Source organism: Pristis pectinata, chromosome 12, assembly GCF_009764475.1.
Source record: "Pristis pectinata isolate sPriPec2 chromosome 12, sPriPec2.1.pri, whole genome shotgun sequence".
In the NCBI taxonomy this organism is placed as follows: domain Eukaryota; kingdom Metazoa; phylum Chordata; class Chondrichthyes; order Rhinopristiformes; family Pristidae; genus Pristis; species Pristis pectinata.
Genome location: NC_067416.1, coordinates 15522799 through 15546185, shown reverse-complemented (window position 1 = coordinate 15546185; position 23387 = coordinate 15522799). Strand labels below are relative to the sequence as shown.

General features: G+C 41.5%; 1 protein-coding gene across 12 annotated transcripts in view; it reads right to left on the bottom strand.

Moving 5' to 3' along the window:
• The window catches only part of ablim1b (actin binding LIM protein 1b), a 290641-nt gene that overhangs the window by 106773 nt on the left and 160481 nt on the right, over positions 1–23387 (bottom strand). For all 12 annotated transcript variants that reach the window (XM_052027491.1, XM_052027497.1, XM_052027496.1 and 9 more), the window contains 2 exons: positions 7596–7722; positions 6469–6562 (listed from right to left, as the gene is read on the bottom strand). In XM_052027491.1, coding sequence (XP_051883451.1) covers positions 6469–6562; positions 7596–7722 — 221 coding nt within the window. The remainder of the gene's footprint in view (positions 1–6468; positions 6563–7595; positions 7723–23387) is intronic.

Sequence of the window (23387 nt, the reverse complement as noted above, 5' to 3'; positions counted from 1 at the left end):
TGTTGCGCAATGTGTATGGGTAATGTGTGTACCTTGGCAGTTGTAGGACGTGATAATGGTGGGAGCACTTCAAGTGAGGATACCATGGAACATACAGGTGTTACTTCCAAGATAAGCTTGATGGAAGTTGTTGTTGCACAAGTGTTGCAGAGACCATCGAGAGAGACCAGTGATGCAGCTGGGGTTTAAGGGAGATGAAGATGTGTTCCCATGTGAGTGGCATCATCTAACTTCTCCCTGCATTAGATCCAGTTACATGGCATTGTCTTCCACTGCAACTCCCTCCCACTGGCACAAAAAGCTCAGGGTCATGATTTGTACAGCACAGAAACAGGCCCTTTAGCCCAACACATCTATGCCAGCTAGGGAGCACCTAAAAGACAAAGAATCATCACCCAACCAACAAGAGCTGCCCTGAAATCCAACAAATATCTGTAAAAAGAATTGGCTTCTCTATCAAAACTGCTTTGATGAGAATGACCTGGAATCACAGTGGACTTGATCTTCACCGAGTGTCAACTCCAAGACAAATGCAGGGTGCAGCACCAATCATCATACATGACCTTTTTTGACCACTCAAAGATCTTTGACTCCATCAATCAAAGGGGACTGTGGAGCATACCTTTGAAATTAGTCTCCATCGTACCTCTCCTATGTGTTGGCATACAAGCCGTGATCTTTACCAGTTGGTCCCACTCTCAGTCCAGAATGGTATTAAGCAAGGCTGCATCATCACTTGAACACTTTTCTCAAATCTTTCTTACCACGATGCTGCAGCTCACCTCCTGCAAGCTTCCCACTGGAGTGGGACTAAATGCAAGACAACTGGGAAACTGTTCAACCTGCATGGCATTCACTCCAGAACTATGTTCACCCCAACTTCAGTCATGGAGCTGTACAATGCAGATGATGCAAACTCCAAGTCATCAACTTATTCACAGAAGCACACCAGAAAATAGGCCTTACACTTCCACAAAACTGAAGTCCTCTAACGACTTGTCCCCAATGAATGACCCTGCCGCCCCACCCCCATCAATCAACGTCCATAACAAGACCTTGGATAATGGGGATCTATTCTCATATCTTTGGAGCCACCTTTCAACCAAAGCAAACATTATTGGTGAAATTCACTGTTGCCTCCAAAGCCTTTGGCCATCCGAGAACAAGGGGATTTGAAGAATAAAAGCTGAAATCTGACACACAGCTCATGGACTATCAGGGACACAAGAGAGACTACAGATGCTGGAATCTGGAGCAAATAAAGACTGCTGGAGGAACTGTGGAGGCAAAGGGATGGTTGATGTTTTGGGTCAGGACCCTGGGTCAAATATAGCTTTGTTGGATGTCACATAAAGCTCTGAACTCCATTTCCTGTTCTAAAAATACTCTTCAGCTTCAATTACAGAGAGTACTCTCTGCTGCATCGAAGCAGCATTTCATCAACTGCAGGCCAGTTGGATGCAAATATCACACTTATGCATCATCTTCATCTGTGATTGATAACCACCTGAAGGGCCAAAAAACTCTAAACTCTGGAAAATCAAATGACAAATATGAATAATACTTAAAATGTTCTAAAATTGACAGCTTACTGCAAGTAAAAAAAAATATGACTATAGCAATTCAGGGATAAATCCAGTTTTAATCATGAGTCAATCGAGTTAAATGCATTGTGGCTGTGACTTCTTACAATATTAATTACAACTGTAACAAATGGTAGGAACTGTTATAAACTAATCTTTTAATGCATTAACATATCATTAGTTTGAGGTGTTGTTAAGCCCCAGGGTAAAATTACCACCCCAATCTACTCATTTCAATGTTTATATTTTAACATTTGATGTTTTATTTTTTCCAGACACATCGAGCATCTGCAACAGCGTCAAGGTAAGCTTACAAGCAAAGCTACGTAAACTCAGTAAAATATTGCAGGTGAAATTGTACAGCAATTGTTAAATTGAATGTTGAACTTGTATTTGAGGATTAATGCTGTAATAATTACTTAATAATTCAGTGAAAAGCTCAAGTCTCTTAAGAATCTTTGAAAATATAGTTCACATTGCATGGTGTAACAGTGCTACCTTGTGGTACTTTTACTTTATTTCTTCAAGTTATTTGTCTCTTCACATCTCAATGGATAAAATCATGTCACAGTAACAGTCTGATTTACCAAATATAACCCTTGCGCTTATTTAAAGCTCAAAGAATAAATCCGGCACTGTGAAGAGAAGATTAATTTTAAATCTTTTTACAGAAAAGTTGCAAATGGAAGGCTGAGTATTGTTATCCCTTTGGGGACTTTCTCAGAAGGTCCTTATTACTTGCTTTCTAGGAGCTATTACAGATAATGAAAACAGTCTCAAAATTACATAAAGTCACAAAATAATGCTGGAAACATGCACCATATTTTTTGGCATCTATTCAGAAATATTAACTATTATAGGTATATATCCTTTATCAATATGTGGATGCCAGCATTTTTTTTGTTTGAGATTTGCAGCATGCACACATTTGCCTTTCTGTTCTGTTGTATTAGGGTTTCTATTGGGCCCTTATGGCAAATTGTTATTTTGCATCCCATCGTGGCTTTCTTGATTGAGGTCTGGACTGATCAATGTGTCCGTGTCACCTGGTCACAGCAGAACAGTGAGCCACATTCTGGATAACTGACTGTTCAGAGCAATAGAATAGGTTGCATTGTTAAATGCAGATTGTTCAATACACCACATTCTGGAATATAGACAGCCTCACAATAAACAGCAACATGATGGAGCTCCACATTTCCACACACAATGCAATGATCAAACAATAGAGAACTAGTTATAAAAAAATTGTGCTGAATTTCAGAGAAATAAAGCATTCGGGTTAATATTTCCACATTAAAATTTTAAATCCATCATTCTAATAGCAAGAGAACACTGCAGCAAGTTTTGTACTTGAACTAAAGTGTGAGCTCATAGCATACATAGGTAATATAATGGCCCATCCATCCAGTCAGTCTGGAGTTGTAATTGATGGCAATGATTTTAGTAGAAATACTTAGCTAACATTTGGGCTTGGTATATTTGCAGCCAAGTAACAGCTTCATTCTAAACCAAACAAACCTTGTTGTTAAATTATGAGCATCTGGAGGCCATCTCACAAAAGATATTCAGCCATCCCCACCTGAAGGTCCTGTGGATTATGTGACCAATTATCATGGGGTCAGGGAGAAGTCTCAATTACTGTGGCATGCATCAATGCCACTAGATGAGCATCTAAGGTGCCAAATGCTCCCAGAGACATCATACTGCATAACAGCATTCCCAGGCCTAGAAATTCATCTGTGCTGATTTTCAAACAGTGCTAACAACCTCCCGAATGCCATCTTTAAAAGCAAAATTCATTAGCACCTGTTTAAAGTCAGTGTTGTTGGGCTCCTTTATTATTTCAGGAATAACAGTTGTTACTGGACACATTTCTTGCATCAGTAGAATGTCTTCACACAATTCTGAACTCAAAATGCCAACCTTGAAAGGGTCACACTAAAGACTATTCCAACAACTTGGAACTCATTTGGCAAAGGTGCTGGAAAATCACAAACCTCTGTGGAATGAGCTGGGATTCAGAATATGATCCCTTTGTCCACAGATTGAAGGTGCAGGATTCTCCAGGCCCCATCCTCACGTGCACCCTTGACCTTGCCTGGGGAAGCAGAATCTTACAGCTTCTGTGCTGCTCTATTCTCCGACTTTTCTCCCCCCACCTGATTATCCCCTTCAACAAGAGAAAATGTAAATCACTTCTTTTGAAATGTAATAAATCAGCATCACTCATCTCCCCTGACAACACAAGGGTACTAATGAACAACGTGGAAAGCTACATGAATGCCTTGGATGCTGCAACAGGCCAGTGAATGTGCATTTGGCAATGAGTGACAGCTAAAAAGCAATTTAGCACCTTTCGGGTACAAGTCAGGAGTGTAGTGCAATGGTGTCCACTGCAAATCTAATAACACTCAAGAAACTTTACACTATCTGGGACGAAATAATCCACTTGATTGGCACCCTATCCACCACAACCCTTGCTGCATCATGGCCACAGTGTGTCCACAGGAGCAAGTTACTACGGTCTCTTTGGCAGTACCTGTTAATCGTAAAGGCAAGCGGGTGCACGGGAACACCACTGCCTCCAAGTCACACAGCACCCTGACTTCACATACATATCATTGCTAGTGTATCACTGCTCTGCATCTTTGACCTGCACTTGGGAAGCTCCTCCCTTTACCATGAGGAAAATCGTAAAGCAGATTCTGAAATTGTATTTAAAAAAATGGATGAAAAGTAACAGGGAAAAGAAACAGTGGCTATACAAGGGGGGGTTGGATTGAACCATTCTGTTTATTCTCACAGAAGCAGAGGAAATGGCAGATTTCACAATGTAGGAGTTGCTATTACTCAGGGGATTTCCAACAGTGACAATAGTCCTCCAGCAATGTTGACATTTTCTACTGTTCCAGATACATTTAAAAGTTTCCATGCTGCATGACGAAGAAACAGGACCGACGTTCTTTGAATCCACACTGACAATCACACACCCATTTACGTCATTCCCTTTTCTTTATTCTACCAATTCTCCTCAGATTCTACCACTACCTACATAGTAGGAGCAATTTAGATATCTTTATTAGTCACATGTACATTGAAACACACAGTGAAATGCATCTTTGCGTAGTGTGTTCTGGGGGCAGCCCGCAAGTGTCACCACACTTCCGGTGCCAACATAGCATGCCCACAACTTCCTAACCTGTACATCTTCAGAATGTGGGAGGAAACCCACGCAGACACAGAGAGAACGTACAAAATATGCAGTGAGATATCAACTTTGGGATGCAGGATGAAACAGGATCACTCATTAGAAACCCATGCAGTCACAGGGAGAACATACAAAATGCATGGGATGTCAGGAGGTCAGGACTGAACCAGGGTCACTGGAACTGCGAGGCAACAGCTCTACTAGCTGTACCACTGCGCTGCCCTGAATGTTCCAGCAGGTGCAATGCTGGAATGGGAACAGGGAACTATTAAAGCCTTACTCAGCTACAGCATTTACAAAAGCAGCAACAAACGCACCAGAATATGCACAGTGACCTTTTATCAGGTACTGAAATAACTGCTGAGGTCCAGGAACTGGTTTGCAGTTGTTGTTTGGCCTTTTCACATCGCAGCGTTTGCTGTCTCATTATTTATTTATATGAAGTCAACGGAAAATGAGCTGTTGATTCAGGCTGAGTGCAATTTGTGCAACTGGAAATGATAATTTCATCCTCATGTTGTTTCAAATATTTCATCCTTTCTGTCACAGGCACACGGAAAGAAGCCAAAGGATCACGTTGAATCTAAATGCATGAATGCTTCAACCGTGTTTTTGCAGCACCTTCACTGCCTTGTGTGTCAGGTAAACAATCGCATATATCTTTTATTATAAAATAAAATCAAGGCACTTTATGTGACGAATTACTTTCTGAGGTTCAATGACTCATTTTAATCCATCAAAATCAAAACACCCATTCAATCAATATCCAAGGTCTGTTTTAGAAACTATTTGTAGCATTAATTAATATAATTGGCACATGATTTTGCCCCTGCATTCATTTTTGCTTTAACGTATTGAAATCTAGGGACAAAAATATTGCTACAATTAAATAATGTTTTCAGGAATTAGCAGTAATACCTTCAAACCAGTGAATTATACGGTAGTTGTTTTGTAAGTGGATCATACAGGTATTTTAAATAAACCAGCAGTTTAAAGGTTAGACTTTGCCTGCATACATTCAAAACCTATTCTTTAACCCAGTGGAAAGACACACAAAATACTGTAAAAGATGGAAACAATCAGCAAGAATGGCAGCATCAATCGAAAGGGAAATGACCTGAAACATCACACAATAACTGCTGGGCGTTTCCAACATTTCCTGTTTTTTTTGTTTCAAATGTCTAGATTTTTCCTTTTTTTTAAAAAAGAAAGGTTTTTAGTTTTTGAGAGCATTTTTGAGAGAGGCAAGCGGGAGGGGAGAGTTCAGGAGGGAAGTTCAGGGCCTCAGTTGATAAAGGGAAGATGAAATGAATGGCTTTGGAAATGAACAAATGGCCAGAATTAGAGGGTGTAAGTATACTTGGGAGAGTTATAGGGCTGAAAGAGATTAGGGAAATAGGGAAGACCAAGGAGAGTTCAGAAAATGGGGATCAGAATATTAAAATTAAGACATTGTTTAATCCCAATTACAAGTACGAGTGATGTGTGAAAGGGCTTGGTGAAAGTTAGCAATTGGTCAGACGAGTTAGAGAAACTTTTGAAACAAAGTACTTCTGATTGAACAGAATACATAATTTGACTTCACTTGGCTGTGATTTACATGAGGAACCTATCTTCACTGAAAAGCCCTGAAAATTGACATAATCTTTTAATATGTAGTTGCCATTCACGTACCTCCAAGACCTTTCCTGTGATGAATTTGTCACAGTCTTCACATTTCACACCAAAAAGGGTTTGATAATCCTTTTCACAATAAGGAGCACCATCTCTGTCAGAGTTTTATGGGAATAAGGAAGAAAGAAGGAATAAGAACAATTTTGCAAAACAAAAAAACATAAATAAGCCAAAACCGGAGACAAAGCTCACAAATTTGTACCAGAATTAAATTTGACACTGGATTCAAAAAGTTAACATACACCAGACTATCCTAGTGTGATATGCTCGTTATACAACATTGAGGATGATGTTTAAAAACTGAAGCTAACATCCAATTCAATTTTACTCAGAGAGCTGCCATATCTTACAAAATAGTCAGTTACAAAAATATACTTCAAATGTTTTCACAAGATAAATTTGGAAAAGGCCCATATTATCCAACTGCCCAATATTAACTCAATTGCATGTCAAATGATTGCAAGGTTTTTGCTCCTATTTTACCACCTGGAGGCCCACTTTAGGTACCAACTGCTGCAGATTAAGAATAATTCTGACAAAATTGCCAGTTAAGCAAGTTAAGAAAAGAGTTTAATGTAATCTCAAGGAACAGCACCTGATCTTTTGACGAAGAACATTACAGATTTCCAGGTTCATTATGAAATTCAACAATTTCAGATAAAAATTCTGTTACTGCCATTTAAACCACACATAGACCAATCTTTTGTTTCTTTACTTGTCCCACTGCTATCCTTTCACCTTGCAGCATTGTCCTCCTCCTTTCATTTTACCTATCCTGCATTCCATTTCATCCCCTCCATCTTAAAATTCAGCTTCAACTATTCTCAATTCTGAATAAAGACCAGTAACCTGAAATGTTATCTGTTTCACTCTCAGTTGCTGATTTACACAGCTTTTCCAGAAATGTGTTTTTATTTCAGATTTTCAGCACACACATTTTGCTGTGGCATTTAACAGTACTATGTAATACTGTATTTGACAGTTTTATTTCTAACATGATACTAGCATTCCTAACACCAGTTCCCCTTCAAATGCCAGTGTTATTTTGCATCAGACTTCAAAACAGGAAGACAAAAGCTCACCACTGGATTCTGTGCATTTTAACGCCGAGTGGGATTTGCACTTACTTGCTGATGTACTCTCCAGTGAGGACCTTCCCACAAGACTTGCACTTGAAACATCCCAGATGCCACTGGTGCTCGAGAGCCAGCAAAGCCTGTCCATTTTTAATATCTCTGCCACAGCCGGCACAATCTGAAAACAGAAAGGAGCCCCACGTAAGAAATCTTAAACAGGAAAATCAGATCTTCATGTAAACAGATGCAAAATACTGCAGACACTGGGAATCAAAAGGGAAAAGAGAAAATGCAGGAAATACCCAGCAGTTCAGGAAGAAACAGTTAACTTTGAGTCAATAACCTTTCATCACTTCTGATGAAAGCAAAAGCACAAATTAACCATATTTCCTCGATTAATTTGGAGAGGCTATTAACAAAAGTGAAAAAAATTCAATACACTTAAATGTATAAACCATGCATTTTCCATTTCCGTTTTATCGTTCGAACCTTGTAACCATTATGAAGCCCCTCAACCTCAACTGAAACCATAACTGCTGTTTTTTTTTGGCTCAAGTTTTTAAACTGTACTACTTTAGCATCCTCAGCTGCCACTGGTCTTGAACTGATGTCAAGTCTTGGTACTTGATTTAGGTGGCAGGTTTTAGTTGTGTTTATCCCTACATTATAAAAAGAGATGATCATCTACTCTTTCTTTGTTAGTAACTACTGATACTGACAATAATGGTGAATACTCTGGAAAAAGTTTTTTTTAAATAAAAGTGCAACATCTTCTCTCCACATCTTCACCAACATCAGTGACACAGTGTCCTTGCTAGCAGAGTGGCTACCTCACAGCTCCACTGACCTAGGCTCAATCCCAACCTCCAGTGCTGTCTGTCTGGAGTTGGCACATTCTTCCTGGGTTTCCAACAGATGCTCCTATTTCCTCCCTACATCCCAAAGACATAAGGGTTGCTAGGTTAATTGGCTGCCCTAGTGAGTAGCTGAGTAGTGAATTTGGGAGGTATCGATAAAAATATAGGGAGAATAGAATGAGATCACTGCAGAAGCAGTGTAAAATGGGTGCTTGATGGCTGGCATAGACTTGATGGACCTGTTTAATACTGTATGACTATAAGATAACAGACTTCAGCTGCATAAACAAATGCAACATGCAAAAGACTAGTGATATATTCAATTGTATGTTAACTTCAATAGAAGAGATAGAATTTATACTTTGTCTGTGATATTATTTTCCAGACTTCAATGACACCTGCTCAACTTTTAACGATTCCTCCTTTGGATGTGATCAATTGCAACAGCACCTTGCACTGCTCTTTCTTTAAAAGTGTACCAAGGTAGTGTTCAGAAGCATAAATCAGACAAAAGTGGTTGTTGAGTCAAAGGAGGAGGTATCAGGAGTAGTAATGAACTAACACTACAATTTAAAGCTTTGTTTTGATGACTTCTACATTTACACACAAGCAAGAATCAGCCTTTTAATTCTACTCATTTAATACTTATTCTAATTTCTTCACAGGAGCAGGGCTATTTTTGTCTGCTTCCTCATCTCACTTACAAACAATATTTTATTCCTCAAAGAACTATAATCGGTAAATTATTAGGTTTTGTTTTTTTCCTACTCTAACCGGTTCAATACGCACAGCACATTTCCTCGAAGAGGCAATAGCCAAATGCAGCATTTACCCACAAACTGAAAACAATGTGCTGGCCATTTTAACATCTGGATCTGGGTTAATTAATGAATACACACCAATCTGGATCTTGAACAAGGTATCACAACAAGATGCAATTCACTATGGCATTGAGTATCTAAGATATGTGGTAAGGAAATGACAAAAGGAATTGCAGGTGAACATGGGGTAAGGTTGCAGAGTCACCCTCTCGATATTCCAAACATGTTTGATTTTCACCCATTGGTGACTGGGTGAAGCTTGAGTGGTTTCTACGATAGCAATTTACCAACTATTTCCTATTCTGGCCACTGAATTCCTTGCATAATTGGAATCCTGTGGGAACAGGAGGTTGGATGGATGTATCTGTCTGTATGAAGTTGAAGGAATAATTACAATAAGAATGCATTGAAGTAAGGCAGGACTTAGCCGAAATGTCAATTGACCTTATAGCACATTAATTCATCCTGGCTAATGCAGTGTTGTGGAGTTCCTCCAGCTTTTTATGCGTTGCGCAGAATGCAGTATTGTGTATTGGAATTCAAAAAGGTTCAAGACATAAATTACTTGGACAAGAAAAACATTCCAAAAATGCTCTTGAATAATTTCAGCATTTTATGACCTAATCCAGACTCTACCTTTACAAACAAAATACATGAATGAACTGAATTGCATCTACTTTTTTCATGTATTTTGATGCCGCCACCTCAAGTCATAGGTATACTGGAGACAAATACATCCTCTGATATAAACCACTGCTGGAGTTGAGGACTGGGAAGATGCAGAGCAATTTTCAGATAGGCTCCAAAATCAGCTTAAATGGGTAATCTTCCCCATTTCTGCCCTGGGCATGGAACAGCAGAGTCCACACAGGATCACTGAGCACAGGAAGCCATTGGGCAGCTTACTACTGAAATGTGCTATTTGCAAGAACACATACAATATAGAACATTACAGCACAGTACAGGTCCTTCAGCCCATGATGTTGTGCTGACATTTTACCCTGCTCTAATATTTATCTAACCCTTCCCTCCCATATAACCCTCCATTTTTCTACCATTCATGTGGCTATCTAAGTCCCTAATGTATCTGCGCCCACAAACTCTGCTGGCAGTGTGTTTCATGCACCCACCACTCTGTGTAAAAAAAAATTACCTCTGACATCCCCCTTATACCTTCCTCCAATCACCTTAAAATTATGCCCCCTCGTGTTAGCCATTGTCACCCTGGGAAAAAGTCTCTGACTGTCCACTCTATATATGCCTCTTATCATCTTGTTCACCTCCATCAAGTCACCTCTCATCCTCCTTCTCTCCAAAGAGAAAAGCCTTTGCTCACTCAATCTATAACACGCTGCATTAAAAAGGATACGGTTAACATTAGCCATTTATTATTAAATTCACGACAAACAATTGTGCCAGGGAGCTATCCTGATGGTAGTGGATAACCTCTCTAACTCGACAACCTCAGATTTAAGCGACCCAGGCCTGGATTCTACAATGTTAGCTGATTTCAGCAGCCTATGTGGAAAGATAAGTGGCCAAAGCAATGCTGGGCAGAGGAGGGAAGACATCAGAGGTGCAATGAACAATCAGCAAATGATGACTTGCACCATAAAATGTGTGCACATGATGACAGAAAGTGGTTGTGATATGCTCCATGATCAAATAATTAGTTGGAACTCACTGAGACTCACTCATTAAAAAATGTGATCACAAGATCACTGGAGAAACGTCAGTAGCTGTAGAACTGTGCCTCAAGTCAGATCAGCCATTCAGAAAATGGGAAGTAAAGGAAAATCATTCAGCTTTGCCTTATAACCACATTAATCTATACAGCAAGGAACATGGAAAATGGCAGCTTACGATTCAATTTGATACAACTAGTCCCAAGTGCCAAAAGCCATCCATGCTGCTGACAGCCACAGTTCAGCACCAAGTACCACAGGAAGAATTTCCAGGGCAGGTTTAAAATGAAGGAACAATGCATCTTTTATTACCTTGCCAACTGTACAAGGTATTTTCAGGGAACTGCTGGTTTGTATACTTCCCCACTGCCCATTGCACTTTGACCTTGGCTTTAGACTCTGAACACAAGGACCCCCCTGACCAAATTGCAGAATTTAGCAACTCTCCTGATATTAGAAGCTCAATTTTCCAGATAACACCCACTTTCAATCCATTTGTTCTGCTGCCCGAGGGAGATTTAATTTGCAGCCAGAGAAGATTTCTTCACAATGAGCAGGCTCTGAGAATTGAACACCAGATGGCAGTCATGAATTACAGGACCTATTAAACACAACAGAAGTGGGTCGACTGACTACTGCCAGTGGTCTCAGATGGAGCTGTTGCTGTTCAGATGTGGGAACTGAAATAAGATGGCACAATGGCAGAGCCAGTCGAGCGGCTGCCTCACAGCACCGGAGACCCGTGTCCAATCCTGATCTCGAGTGCTGTCTGTGTGGAGTGTGCACGTTTTCCCTAAGACCACATGGGTTTCCTCCAGATGCTCTGGTTTCCTCCCATATCTCAAAGATGTACGGGTCAGGAAGGTAATCAGCCACTGCAAGTTGTCCCTAGTGTGTAGGTGAGATGTAGAATCTGGGGGAGCTGACAAAATGTAGGGAGAATGGGATTAATCTAAGATTAGTGCGAGTGGATATTTGATGATCAGTGTAGACTCAGTGGGCTGAAGGGCCTGTTTCCATGCTGCATCTCTGTGACCAAGACACACAATAAAACTAGCATGGCCGAGACTTATTGACAGATCCCAAAGCTTTATCTATTATCTTGCTAACGTGCTGGACACTAGAATCCAGCGGCAGTACCAGTCTTGCTGGGATACCCCAGGAGAAAGAATATACAAATTCTCTCTCAGATGCCAGAACATAATAGAAGCAGGGTAGGTCATCCAACCTCTTAAACTTGCTATGCCATTCAATATTACTTTCCTGCACTAACCCCATAACCATTTATTCACTTAATATCTAAACATCTGCCTGGAACATACTCAGCAGTTGAGCCTCCACAGCCTTTGTAGGTGGAGAATTCTCTTCTGCCCTCAAGGTGAAGAAATTTCTTCTCGCATCTGTCCCGAATAGTCAGCCCGTCACTTTGAGACCTGACCCCGGCTCTCAGACACCCAGCTAGAGGAAGCATCAACCATGAATTTTTTGAACTAATCTTGTACATTTTAATGAGACTGCCACTCATTCTTTTGAGCTCAGGAGAGTATAGGCCTGGTCTACTTTATCTCTCCTCACACTACAAACCCATCACCCACAAGAATCCATCCAGCAAACCTTCTTTGCATTCCCTCTCTCAAATCCTTCAGCAAGGACCTGTGCCTGATTATACAAATATAGTCACAGCAGGCCCTATATAATCTGAGCGAGACATAACTACTTTCGCATTCAAATCTTCTTGCAACAAAGCTAACATATTGTTTGCCTTCATAATTGCTTGTTAGTCTTGTCTGTTGCCTTCAAATACAAGAACATACAGGTCCCTTCAAACACTAACATCTTATCATCTCTCCCCATTTTAAAAAAATGCTCCATCTGCCACGTCCTTGCCCATTCACTTAACCTGTCTATATCCCACAGAAGCCTCTCCACCATCAAGCTGATTATCAGCAGCAAACTTGGATAAATTACACTTGATACCCTCATCCAAATTACTGACATAGTTTGTGAGCAGCTCAAGCCACAGCTCCAACCCTGTGCACCGCACCAGTCACAGCCTCCCAGTCAGGAAATGGCTCATTTATTGCTATGCTCCATCTCTTAACTAATCCTTACTCCACAGCAGTATGTTCCACCTCACCCCGACTTCCCTCCAGTACAGCGTGCATTAATTTTGTTTAACACCACCTCTTGTCTGGCATCATACTAAAGGACTTCTTGAAGACCACATCCACTCATTCAACATAATCTATTCTGCCACATACAGAATCAATAAACTGATTTTCTCAAGAACGATTTCTGCTAAACACAAGTTTCTGATAAGTACAAATTGACTCTTCTGAATCTTGTTCTTTCTTCTTACATGCCCTTATCTTTAATAACAGATGCCTGCATTTTCCCCACCACTGACATTAGGTTATCTGACCTATGGTTAGCAGTTTTCTCTCATCCCTTTGCTTAAATAATGAGGATACATTTCATGTCATCCAATCTGTAAGAACTGTCCTAGAATTAATGGAATGTGGGATGATGACAACTAGGTGTCACTATCTCCATAGTCACCTCCTTCAGGGGCTAAGGAAACAGCCCATCAGGGTCCTGGGGATTTATACAGCATTAAGTTTGCTCGTTTTTTTTTTAAAACATATCTATAGAAGCTCTCACACTTTGTTTTTATGTTCTCGATAGCCTTCTCTTATACTCTATTTTGCCTTGCCTTTATCAATCCCTTGTTCTCCTTGGCCCTTGGAACTCTGAAATGTTCCCAGTCCTCAGGATTACTGCTTTTGTTGGCAACATTATCACCCTTTTCCTTTGATCTAATACAATCTTTATCTTGACAACCACAGCTGGTTCACTTCCTGTTGTTTTGGTTGCCTGATAAAAGGAATATATATTACTTTCAATTATTATGCTTTTAGACCTGGCACTGGCTTGGACACCCTGCAGATTACAATGAAGATTGCAAGACAAAGAATTCAGAAACAGAGGAGGCAAGTTGCTTTCATTAAAAAATATATGGTATAGTTAATACTTCTAAATATTTACGAGCATTGTATTTTTAGTTAACTTTCTTTTTACATTTTAAAAAATCATACATTTTTATTGACTTCAATATTAACAGCTTGAATATCTCTGAATGTCAAAGACATTCAAGAGGTATCAAAATCAATTAAGACTTTCACAACCAAAGCCTCACCCTGGCTTTGCCAACTGTCAAAGGAGGTCAGGGTGTTGAGAGTGGGGTTGCCTCATTGCATCAGACACAGACCTTGCTGATGGACATGGGGATGTGCAAGCCCAGTGAGAGAAGCCCTTCACAGATGGACGAGTGTGGGCGTGGACCCGGCTGGGGAACCGAGCCAGCACAAGACAATAGCACCAGCCTTATCAGCAGCATGAAGGCTGACGTTTTATTACCCTTCCTACAACATCTCTAATAAAGCTCTCTGGTGGGATGGGAATACAATGGACAGCAAGCATATTACTTGTTCAGCACAAGCAAACAACGGTCCACTCCTCCACTACAGATAAAATGCATCTTGAAAGGTAGAACTGAACAGATGACAGTGAATCACCAACCCATTCTATACAGAGCCCAATTCAAATGGAGGAAAGTTATGAAGGGCTCATTCACCATGGTCCTGTTTTTGATTCTGCCCACACACAAACCATCTCCACAATATTCAACCACTCAGCATGCCCGCACCCAAACACCACCACAACCAAACCTGACCTTTCCCCTTACTATCCTTTGTGGAGGGTTGATCAGGAAATTTCCAATGACAATTTTCATTGTGGCCCATTATTTCACATTGTTTTCCAATCACAGGAATTATCTGCACACAAATCAGTAATTAAGTTTATCTATTCCAAACCTGAATCTTAAAAATACATTGTCAAATCGTAGAAGTTCCACTGGAGACTCTTCAGTCCATATACCAGGACTGGTTCTTTGACTTAGCTTTCTGCTTAGTCTTACTACCTTGCACTTTCCACCAACTGAACTTTCATCTCACAAATATTTATCTTTTTTTGAAACATTTTCCTATTTCTTTAATAACAAACCCAGGATTATGTCTTTCAGTTGCTCATTTACTGCCCATCTCATGCCTATCCTCTCAACATTTTGCTCAACCTTGAGCATCTCTTTCAAGTCTCCTGTTAATCTCTTTGTTTGAGATTCCCTGGGTTCTCTATTCAGAGCCAAAGCTTCTCATCTTTGAAAACAATTAAGAGAAATTCTTCTTGTACCATCTCAAAATCTTAACTTCCAAAACTAGCAAAATAACTTGGAGTTTGGTCAGAAACTCTCATCTGTTAGCTTGTATAGTGTAGTGCAGTAAGCTTTGTGATTCCTGTGCCAAGGTTGAAATCCCAAGCTTGCTGGCTAAGCTCTCATAACTACTTCACAGTGCACTACAGCTAGACTCCATGGAACTCTGTCTTGCTGAGATTTCCAGAAACTATCCCAGGAAGTCTGCTCTCAGATCCTGTGCAAGATTGACCAGATACAGAATCCCAGAGTCAATGCTGAGGTCAGAGGCCCTTCCTCAAAAAGAGAGAAAACAAGTTAGTTTTAAGTTGAAGTAAGGGTAGAGGAAGAATCGAAAGGACAAAGGGATTCTCTGATAGTTTCCATGGTGATAAGTTATTAATGAAGCCATCTGCTTGAAAGGTAATGAGTGCAGTTAGAGACAGAGGAGAGGATATGTTAATGTAATCATTACTTAGTCTTTTCAACTTCTAAACTCTTCATTCACAAGCTTTAAGTATTCATTCCATGCACCAGTAATTCTAGTGGATTAATTCTCAAGATAGGGCCTCACACACTCCCGAACACGAGTTTGCTACTCCAATTGTTACCTTAACATAATTGTCTCCGCAACTATACATTTTATTATATATTTTCTAAAACTCCACATTAAACTTAGAACAGCCTTTTAAGCTACTACAGTCATAACTTGGCACGATCAAACACCTTAAACTCAATTTCACGAGTTCTGCTATTTCTCAGTCAACACTGCTTTGAGCCTCTGCTTTCACACGCTCTTGCAGCCTGACTTCCATTCTGATTCCCTGCAGACACAAGACCTTTCCCGACTTTTACACTTGAAGTCACTAAGTCACTTCCTCTGACATTCCCGTTCCCTCCCTGGATTGTCTCCAATTTTTGCAGTTCTGCTGCAACAGAGTTCAGCCTCTCGTTGCGATTTGGCTCCACAGTATTGGGATGACATCAGTCAATCCATTCCTCCTGTGTGACATCACTCCCAGGAATTTGGAGCTTTTGAACCGACTCCATAATCACAAGGCAGTCCTCCCTTAAAACACCCAGATGAGCAACTCCAAAACAACACACCCAGAGTTCCTCCCCAGTACTTGTGCAGTTTGCTCGAGTTCAAGATATTGGGGAGGGGAAGAGCAAACTGGCTGGTAGTGTGAAGACAAAAGAGACTGCAGGTGTTGGAAGCTGGAATTAAAAATTGGAAGAACTCAGCGGGTCAAGCAGATACTGAAAGGCCTGGATAGAGTGGACGTGGAGAGGATGTTTCCATTAGTAAGATTCGAGAGCACAGCCTCAGAATAAAGGGATGTCTCTTTAAAACTGGGATGAGGAGGAAATTCTTCAGCCAGAGGTTGGAGAGTCTGTGGAATTCGTTGCCACAGAGACCTGAGCAGGCCAAGTCACTGGGTGTATTTAAAGCAGAGATTGATAGATTCTTGATTGGTAAAGGGGTTAAGGGTTAAAGCAGGAGAAAAAGAAAAAAAGAATATCAGTCATGATTGAATGGCAGAGCAAACTTGATGGGCCAAATGGCCTAATTCTACTCCTATATCTTATGGTCAAGCACTACCTGTGGAGGCACAAGGGCAAGTTGACTTACCCGCATCAAGATCCTACATCAGGATTGAAAGGGAAGAGGATAGATAGACAGTATAAATCAGTACAGGAGAGGGGTGGGACAGAGGCTGGGGGGTGATAGGTGGAATCAGATGGGGAGGGGATGATGGGCAGATGAAGTGAGGAGGGGAGGGGAAGGGATGATGGGAAGATGGGGAGGGGAGGGGAGGGGAGGATGGGCAGATGGGGAGGGGAAGGGATGATGGGCAGATGGGGAGGGGAAGGGATGATGGGCAGATGGGGAGGGGAGGGGAGGATGGGCAGATGGGGAGGGGAGGGGAGGATGGGCAGATGGGGAGGGGAAGGGATGATGGGCAGATGGGGAGGGGAGGATGGGCAGATGGGGAGGGGAAGGGATGATGGGCAGATGGGGAGGGGAGGGGAGGGGAAAGTTGAACAAAAGGGAGAAGAAAACTGGGTGCATGGGAGAGGAACACTGGGGGTGTGGGTTACCTGAAATTTGAAAACTGACTGTTCATACAACCCAATGATATCACGCCATCCCCTCCTGGGACCCCCTGGCCCACATCCATTCAAAGTGGAGAAGGAGCATTTGGAAGATATTGAGAACCTCAAGTTCATGCATTTAGGTGGCAGAAGGACCAAACCACATTTAAAATCCAGTTGTGCAAGTGGTGGTTAACTCTCAAATCTTCTTTGGCATTGTATAACACTTAGCTCCCATTTATACTTAACAGTACCATTGCTAAGATGGTGCTGCAGATGCCCTTCTCTTACCTGCCCACACAGCCAGCCACCAACCGTGCCATCTGTGGAAGAACTGGTGGTTCCCATATTGCCCCCATTAGACACCTTGGAGCCCACAAAGCCAGGATGGAAGTCCTCCTCAATCCCAAGGGACTCCCAAAGGGTCCCAAGAGAAAAGAATATCTGCAGCCTCCCCCAATTTATGGTTAAAGGAGAACTAAGTATTGCACGAGGCTGGAGGAGACTAAAGAGTTAACCATCACTTGCAGGATGAGATTTTTTTAAAGCCTTTGAAAATAACCAAGAACCATGGGACTTTTAAACAGGCAGGACAGAGGTTGGGCATTTCCACAAATTGTCAGGAACAGCTAAATGTTCAAACTCTGTTGCAGAAACAGCATCTCCAAGCAGGCTTAGGCCTCTTTTGTTTCTTTGTAATAGGTCGCCTTCCCAATAAAAACACTTAAGCTAGGACAATTTAATTCCAATTTGTGTTCTCCCTCTCCCCTCCCAACACTGCAAATGTTGCTCTGTTTATGCTGTTTCCCCCGGTTCTATGCACTTTTCATTCTCCCTAATCTCATGGACTACAGTTGTATTTCCACCTTTAACATAAGCATTTCTGACTTGATCTTTGACTCCCAAGGATCTTGTTCATTCTTCTAAAACCTTTAAGGTTTGTTTTCTTTCTTTTGTGAGGCGATACTAACATTTTTTTATTCACTTCTTCTTTGGAATTAAGATTTCCTGGTTAAGTGTTACAGAGAATATTACAGCACAGTGCAGGCCCTTTAGCCTACAATGTTGTGCTGACATTCTATCCTGCTCTAAGATCTATCTAACCCTTCCCTCCCACATTGCCCTCCATTTTTCTATCATTCATGTGGCTAAGAGTCTCTGAAATGTCCCTCATGTATCTGCCTCCACCACCTCTGCCGGAAGTGCGTTCCACACACCCACCACTCTGTGTAAAAAAACTTGCCTCTGACATCCCCCTTATACCTTCCTCCAATCACCTTAAAATTATGCTCCCTTGTGTTAGCCATTTTCGCCCTGGGAAAAAGTCTCTGACTGTCCACTCGATCTATGCCGCTTATCATCTTTGTACACCTCTATCAAGTCACCTCTCATCGTCCTCCTCTCCAAAGAGAAAAGCACTAAGCTTGCTCAGCCTTTCCTCACAAGACGTGGTCTCCAATCCTGGCAGCATCCTGGTAAATCTCTTCTGCACCCTCTCTAAAGCTTCCACATCCTTTCTATAATGAGGTGACCAGAACGGAACACAAATATTGTACTTATGTATACACGTTCTTGCATGTGTTTTTACAAAGGTGAACTAAGATGCAAGAGGCTGCTTGGAGATGCTGTTGCTGCAGTAGAGTTTGAACAATTAACTCTTACTAACAATTTGCAGAAATGTCTAACCTACTTAAAGTCCAGTGGGTCTTGGTTACTTCCAGAAAATATTTCAAAATTCAGTTGTGCAAGTGATGGTTAACTCTCAAGTCTTCAGCACTGTATAACACTTCGCCCTCATTTATACTTAATAGCACCATTGCTAAGATGATGCTGCAGATGCCCTTCTCTTACGGGATCAAGGACTATCTGTTTCCACTCTGGTTCGGCAAGTTCTGAGGTGACTGATGAGGTCAATGTAGGAACTGCAGACTCTTCCGCAGATGCAGCAGGAGGTGGTGGTTCTTCCACTGCTTCTGAATTATCAACATCTGCCTGCACCTTTGACAGAGGGAGCAGTTGAAATCTGGAATGTACTCCCTGAGCAAGAAGCATCAGGACAAGCAGACAAATTGCCAAGACATGGAAGGCTATGGAGCAAATGTAGGCAAATGGAACATATATACACAAGTACAATGATTGGCATGGATATGATGGGCTGAAGGGCCTGTTTTCATGCTTGCCAACTCTCCCCAACACTTGGCTCCCAAGATATGGGAAGTGGTCTATGTTGTCCATAGGTCTCACCACGAACCTTTATTGTTGGAGGGTAGTGCGGTGCAGCAGGGGTAAGTTGATTGAAGACTTTTCCTTGCAAATGTTAAGTGCAAGGCCCATTCTCCCAAATGCTTCAGTCAAGTCAATGTTCTGGAGCTCAACCTCCAAACATGCACAAACACAAGCACTCTCTGCATACTGCAACTTAACAGGTTCCGAAGTGAAGTTGCCATAGATTGAACAGTTTCCCCATTAGCCCTGAAGATTAGCTCTACTCCCACTGGAGGTTTATTGGAGGCAAGGTGCAACATTGCAGTGAGAAATATCAAGAGAAGTGCTTGGACAATGGTGTAAGCCTTGTTTGATAGCAGTCCTCCCTCACCGAGATTGGTTCTGTTTTAAACCCACTAGTTAGTGTCAAACCTTACATGCCATCGTGGAGCAGCTGTAGAATGGAGACGACTTTCATTGGACAGCCAAGTTTGAAGAGAATGTCCCACGCTCCCTCCCAAATGACGGAGTCAAAGGTTTTAGTGAGATCGAAGGTAATCGTATATAGTGGCTGATGCTGCTCCCTGTATTGTTCTCAGCATTTTCATGAGGTGAGATCACGCTCACTGTGCCTACAGAAGGACAAATCCAGTGATTCAGAGATGACCTCTTTAGCCACTGGGGAAAAAGTGGTTGAGAAGGACCCGGCAAGGTCTTTCATTGTGACAGACAGCAGGGAGACCCCTCTGTAGCTATTACCATAGTCAGGTTGGTCTCCTTTCTTGAAGACTGTCATCATCATGGCATCCAAAGTCTCTGACTATACCCTCTTCTTCCCAGATGTGGACAATGACTTTGTGCATTTGTAACTGATGCTCTTCACTGCTGAGTTTTAGGACTACAGCAGGAATTTGGTCTACTTCAGGAGGCTTTATTTTTGAGCAAGGACATGGCCTTTTGACTTCTTGTCGGTCAGGAGTGACAGCAAGGCTGGTCTGAATAGGTTGCTCTCTGATGGTGTCTCAGATGCCTACCTCAAATTCAGGTGGTTTTCAAAGTGTTCCTTCCAATATATGTTGACTGCCTCCCCATCTCTGACGAGTTAACCCCCAATTCCTGGTATGGTCTTTAGATATCAGGGCTGTGGATGATTTTTTTTAAATACAGTGCTGAAGGTTCCAAATGTAGCAGGTCCATAAACCATGGCTCCAGTAGTCAGAGTTGACAGGTTGTCTGCAAGGTGTTGATCTGTCTTTGTGGGGTCCTTGAGAGTTTGACCATGGCCTTCTAGTGGCAAGTTTCTGTGGACTCTGATGTCTTGAGATCAGCTTGATGTAGACTATAGAGCAGATTAGGTGGTGGTTGGTCCCGCAGTTGACAGTGTCCTTGATGGCATAGGTGATGAGATGGTCTTGAGGTCCTTTGCTCAGATGATGATATAGTCTAACAGGTTCAGGTGCCTGGACCAGGGGTGTTGCCATGATGTTTTGTGATTTTTGCCTCTGACAAAGCAAGGCATTTGTTATGACCAGATCACATTCCAAGCATTTTGTCAAGAGACGATCTCACTGGGATTTGCTTTCCCTTCTCTTTCCTTGCAGATCATGTCTTGCCAGAAGATAGTGTCTCTTCCCAACCTGGCTTTGAAATCACGTGGGAGAAATTTTTTAAATTGCCTTTTGGGATGCAGACCATGATTTCTTTTCAAGCTAAGAACAGAAGTCCTTCATAGGCTCTGGAGTTTCCAGTGTTGAAACACATGCACTGATGATTGAAGTGTGTTTGTTCTGTGTTACAGTGAGTCAAAGAGTCAGAAGATGTTCATTAATTCCATTGGGGGAGAGTGGTGCTGACATCCTCCCCACGAAAGCATTCCTCTTCCAGTTTGCCCCTCCAGACGATGTACTTACTAACTTGTTCTTTAAACTGACCATCTCCTGCCTGACACTCTTCACTCAATGCAGCAGTGACAACATCTAAATGAGGAAGGACCTGGAAGCTGCTGAACGCCATTTGCAGAGAGCTAAAGCAAGACGATGACTCACCCCAGAACATTTTGGAGCTGTACCTATTAATCTTGGGATCACTTGAGAGCACTAACTGCATTGAAGTTACATCTTAATCTCCTTGTCTATTAAGATAAGGTGCCAACATCACTCATCTCAAAAGGTAGCAAGTATGCTTTTTGTTACTGTTATGCAGATCAACCAAAGAATGTTATCAATGGCAAATAAATCAACTCTGAAACAATAGAATCAAAAGGGCTCATCTCATTGTGTTCAGTGCATTGATGATCAATCTGTGTGCACATTAAATATTAAATTCTATGAATTATTAATTCATGGGGCACTGCTGCTTCCTGTTTTACGATGGTGAATCAAATTATATTTTCTTTGCCTTCGTAGGGCAACGTCCTGATATCAAGTGCACCACTGCGTGTCCATCTTCAACTAGACATTTAAATTTACTTCTGTGGCTCAGTGGTTGTTACTGGCACTAGCAGTAAAAGTACTGGACCAGCAATCCAGATACAAGAGCTTGAATTCTACCACAGAGCTGGGGAATTTCAATTCAAATAATTAAGTAAACCTGGAATAAAAGATGATCTCAACAATGGTAAGCAGAAAACTATTGAAGTGTCATTAAAACACTTCTGGTTCATACGTCATTTACTGAAGGAAATCAGCCTTAACTACATATCCTGCCCTTTGAGAATCCAGACCCACCAGTGTGGTGATTCTTAACTGCACCTTTAATGCAAGGCCAATTATGGATAAACAAAAAGAAAAGTTTGCACTGCCAGTGGCAGAATAAATAGAAAAAGAAATACACCATACAGTTGCAATGCAATGTTGTGTCTAGACTAACCCATTTGATATGCCACTCTCCACAAATTACTCTCTTCTTTACAGTCAAGGAATCAATTCATTCCTGCAGTTTATGCAGGAATGTTAGGAAGCCTGCTAGCAGACTCCAATCCCAGCACATCAACAGAAACATTCCCATGGACCATCTCTCACAAGTGACTGCATGCCTATCATTTTTTTTCCTTCCAATGTCATGACTTTTCTATTTTAAAACAATCAATCTCCAGAGGCAGAATCTCAAATTGCATACTTTATGTTCCATTTGTTGGTTTGGCAAACTGCCTCTTTCTTGAAATAAAATGTTCCATGAATTTATTTCATGCAGATTAGGTCTAATTACACAAAAAACTAAATATGTCTGTGTTTTCCACCCCCCCCCCCCTCCCCCCACCACCAATGATTCAGGCTGATGGTGCTAGTAACACAATGATCCACAATTATCCTCAGTAAGGGAGAGGTGAAAGGAATCAGCCAAGGTTTATGCCGATTGCTTAAGTATGTTTGCGCATGTCTGCATGCGTCCATGCATGCTCTTATACATCTGTGTATATGCGCATGGAGTGTGAAAATTTGACTTTGCATTTGATTCCAGCATCAAGTGGACAGTGTGGCTAGAATGCACAAGCAAAGACATTGGCGGAAGGCTCATTCCAAATGAGGCCTGGGATCAATGATACTGGAGAACACCAATGGAATGTGCCGATGAAGCTTTGTAAAATCTATAGGCTTAGAGACGGAGCTGGTTCACAGGGAAGTTACAGTGGGAAGAAGTAGTACTCATGGCCCGGCATTTAGACAAGTTACAAAGATTTTAAGCATCTTAATTGGTGGGCTCCAATAGATCCAATGAGCCACAATAAACTCAGAAAAGACAATCTAATTCACATGGATAATTTGAAATTGCCAGACTTTCAATTGGGCAGCATGTGCACTCCCAGGGCTGGGGAGGAGGTTACGGAGACAGGATATCGCCCATGGGACACCAGTACACAGTACTGATTTGTGAAAGGAAATTGTAAAGGCAATTCCTCTGCCTTTTCTTTATTAATATAGGGAATG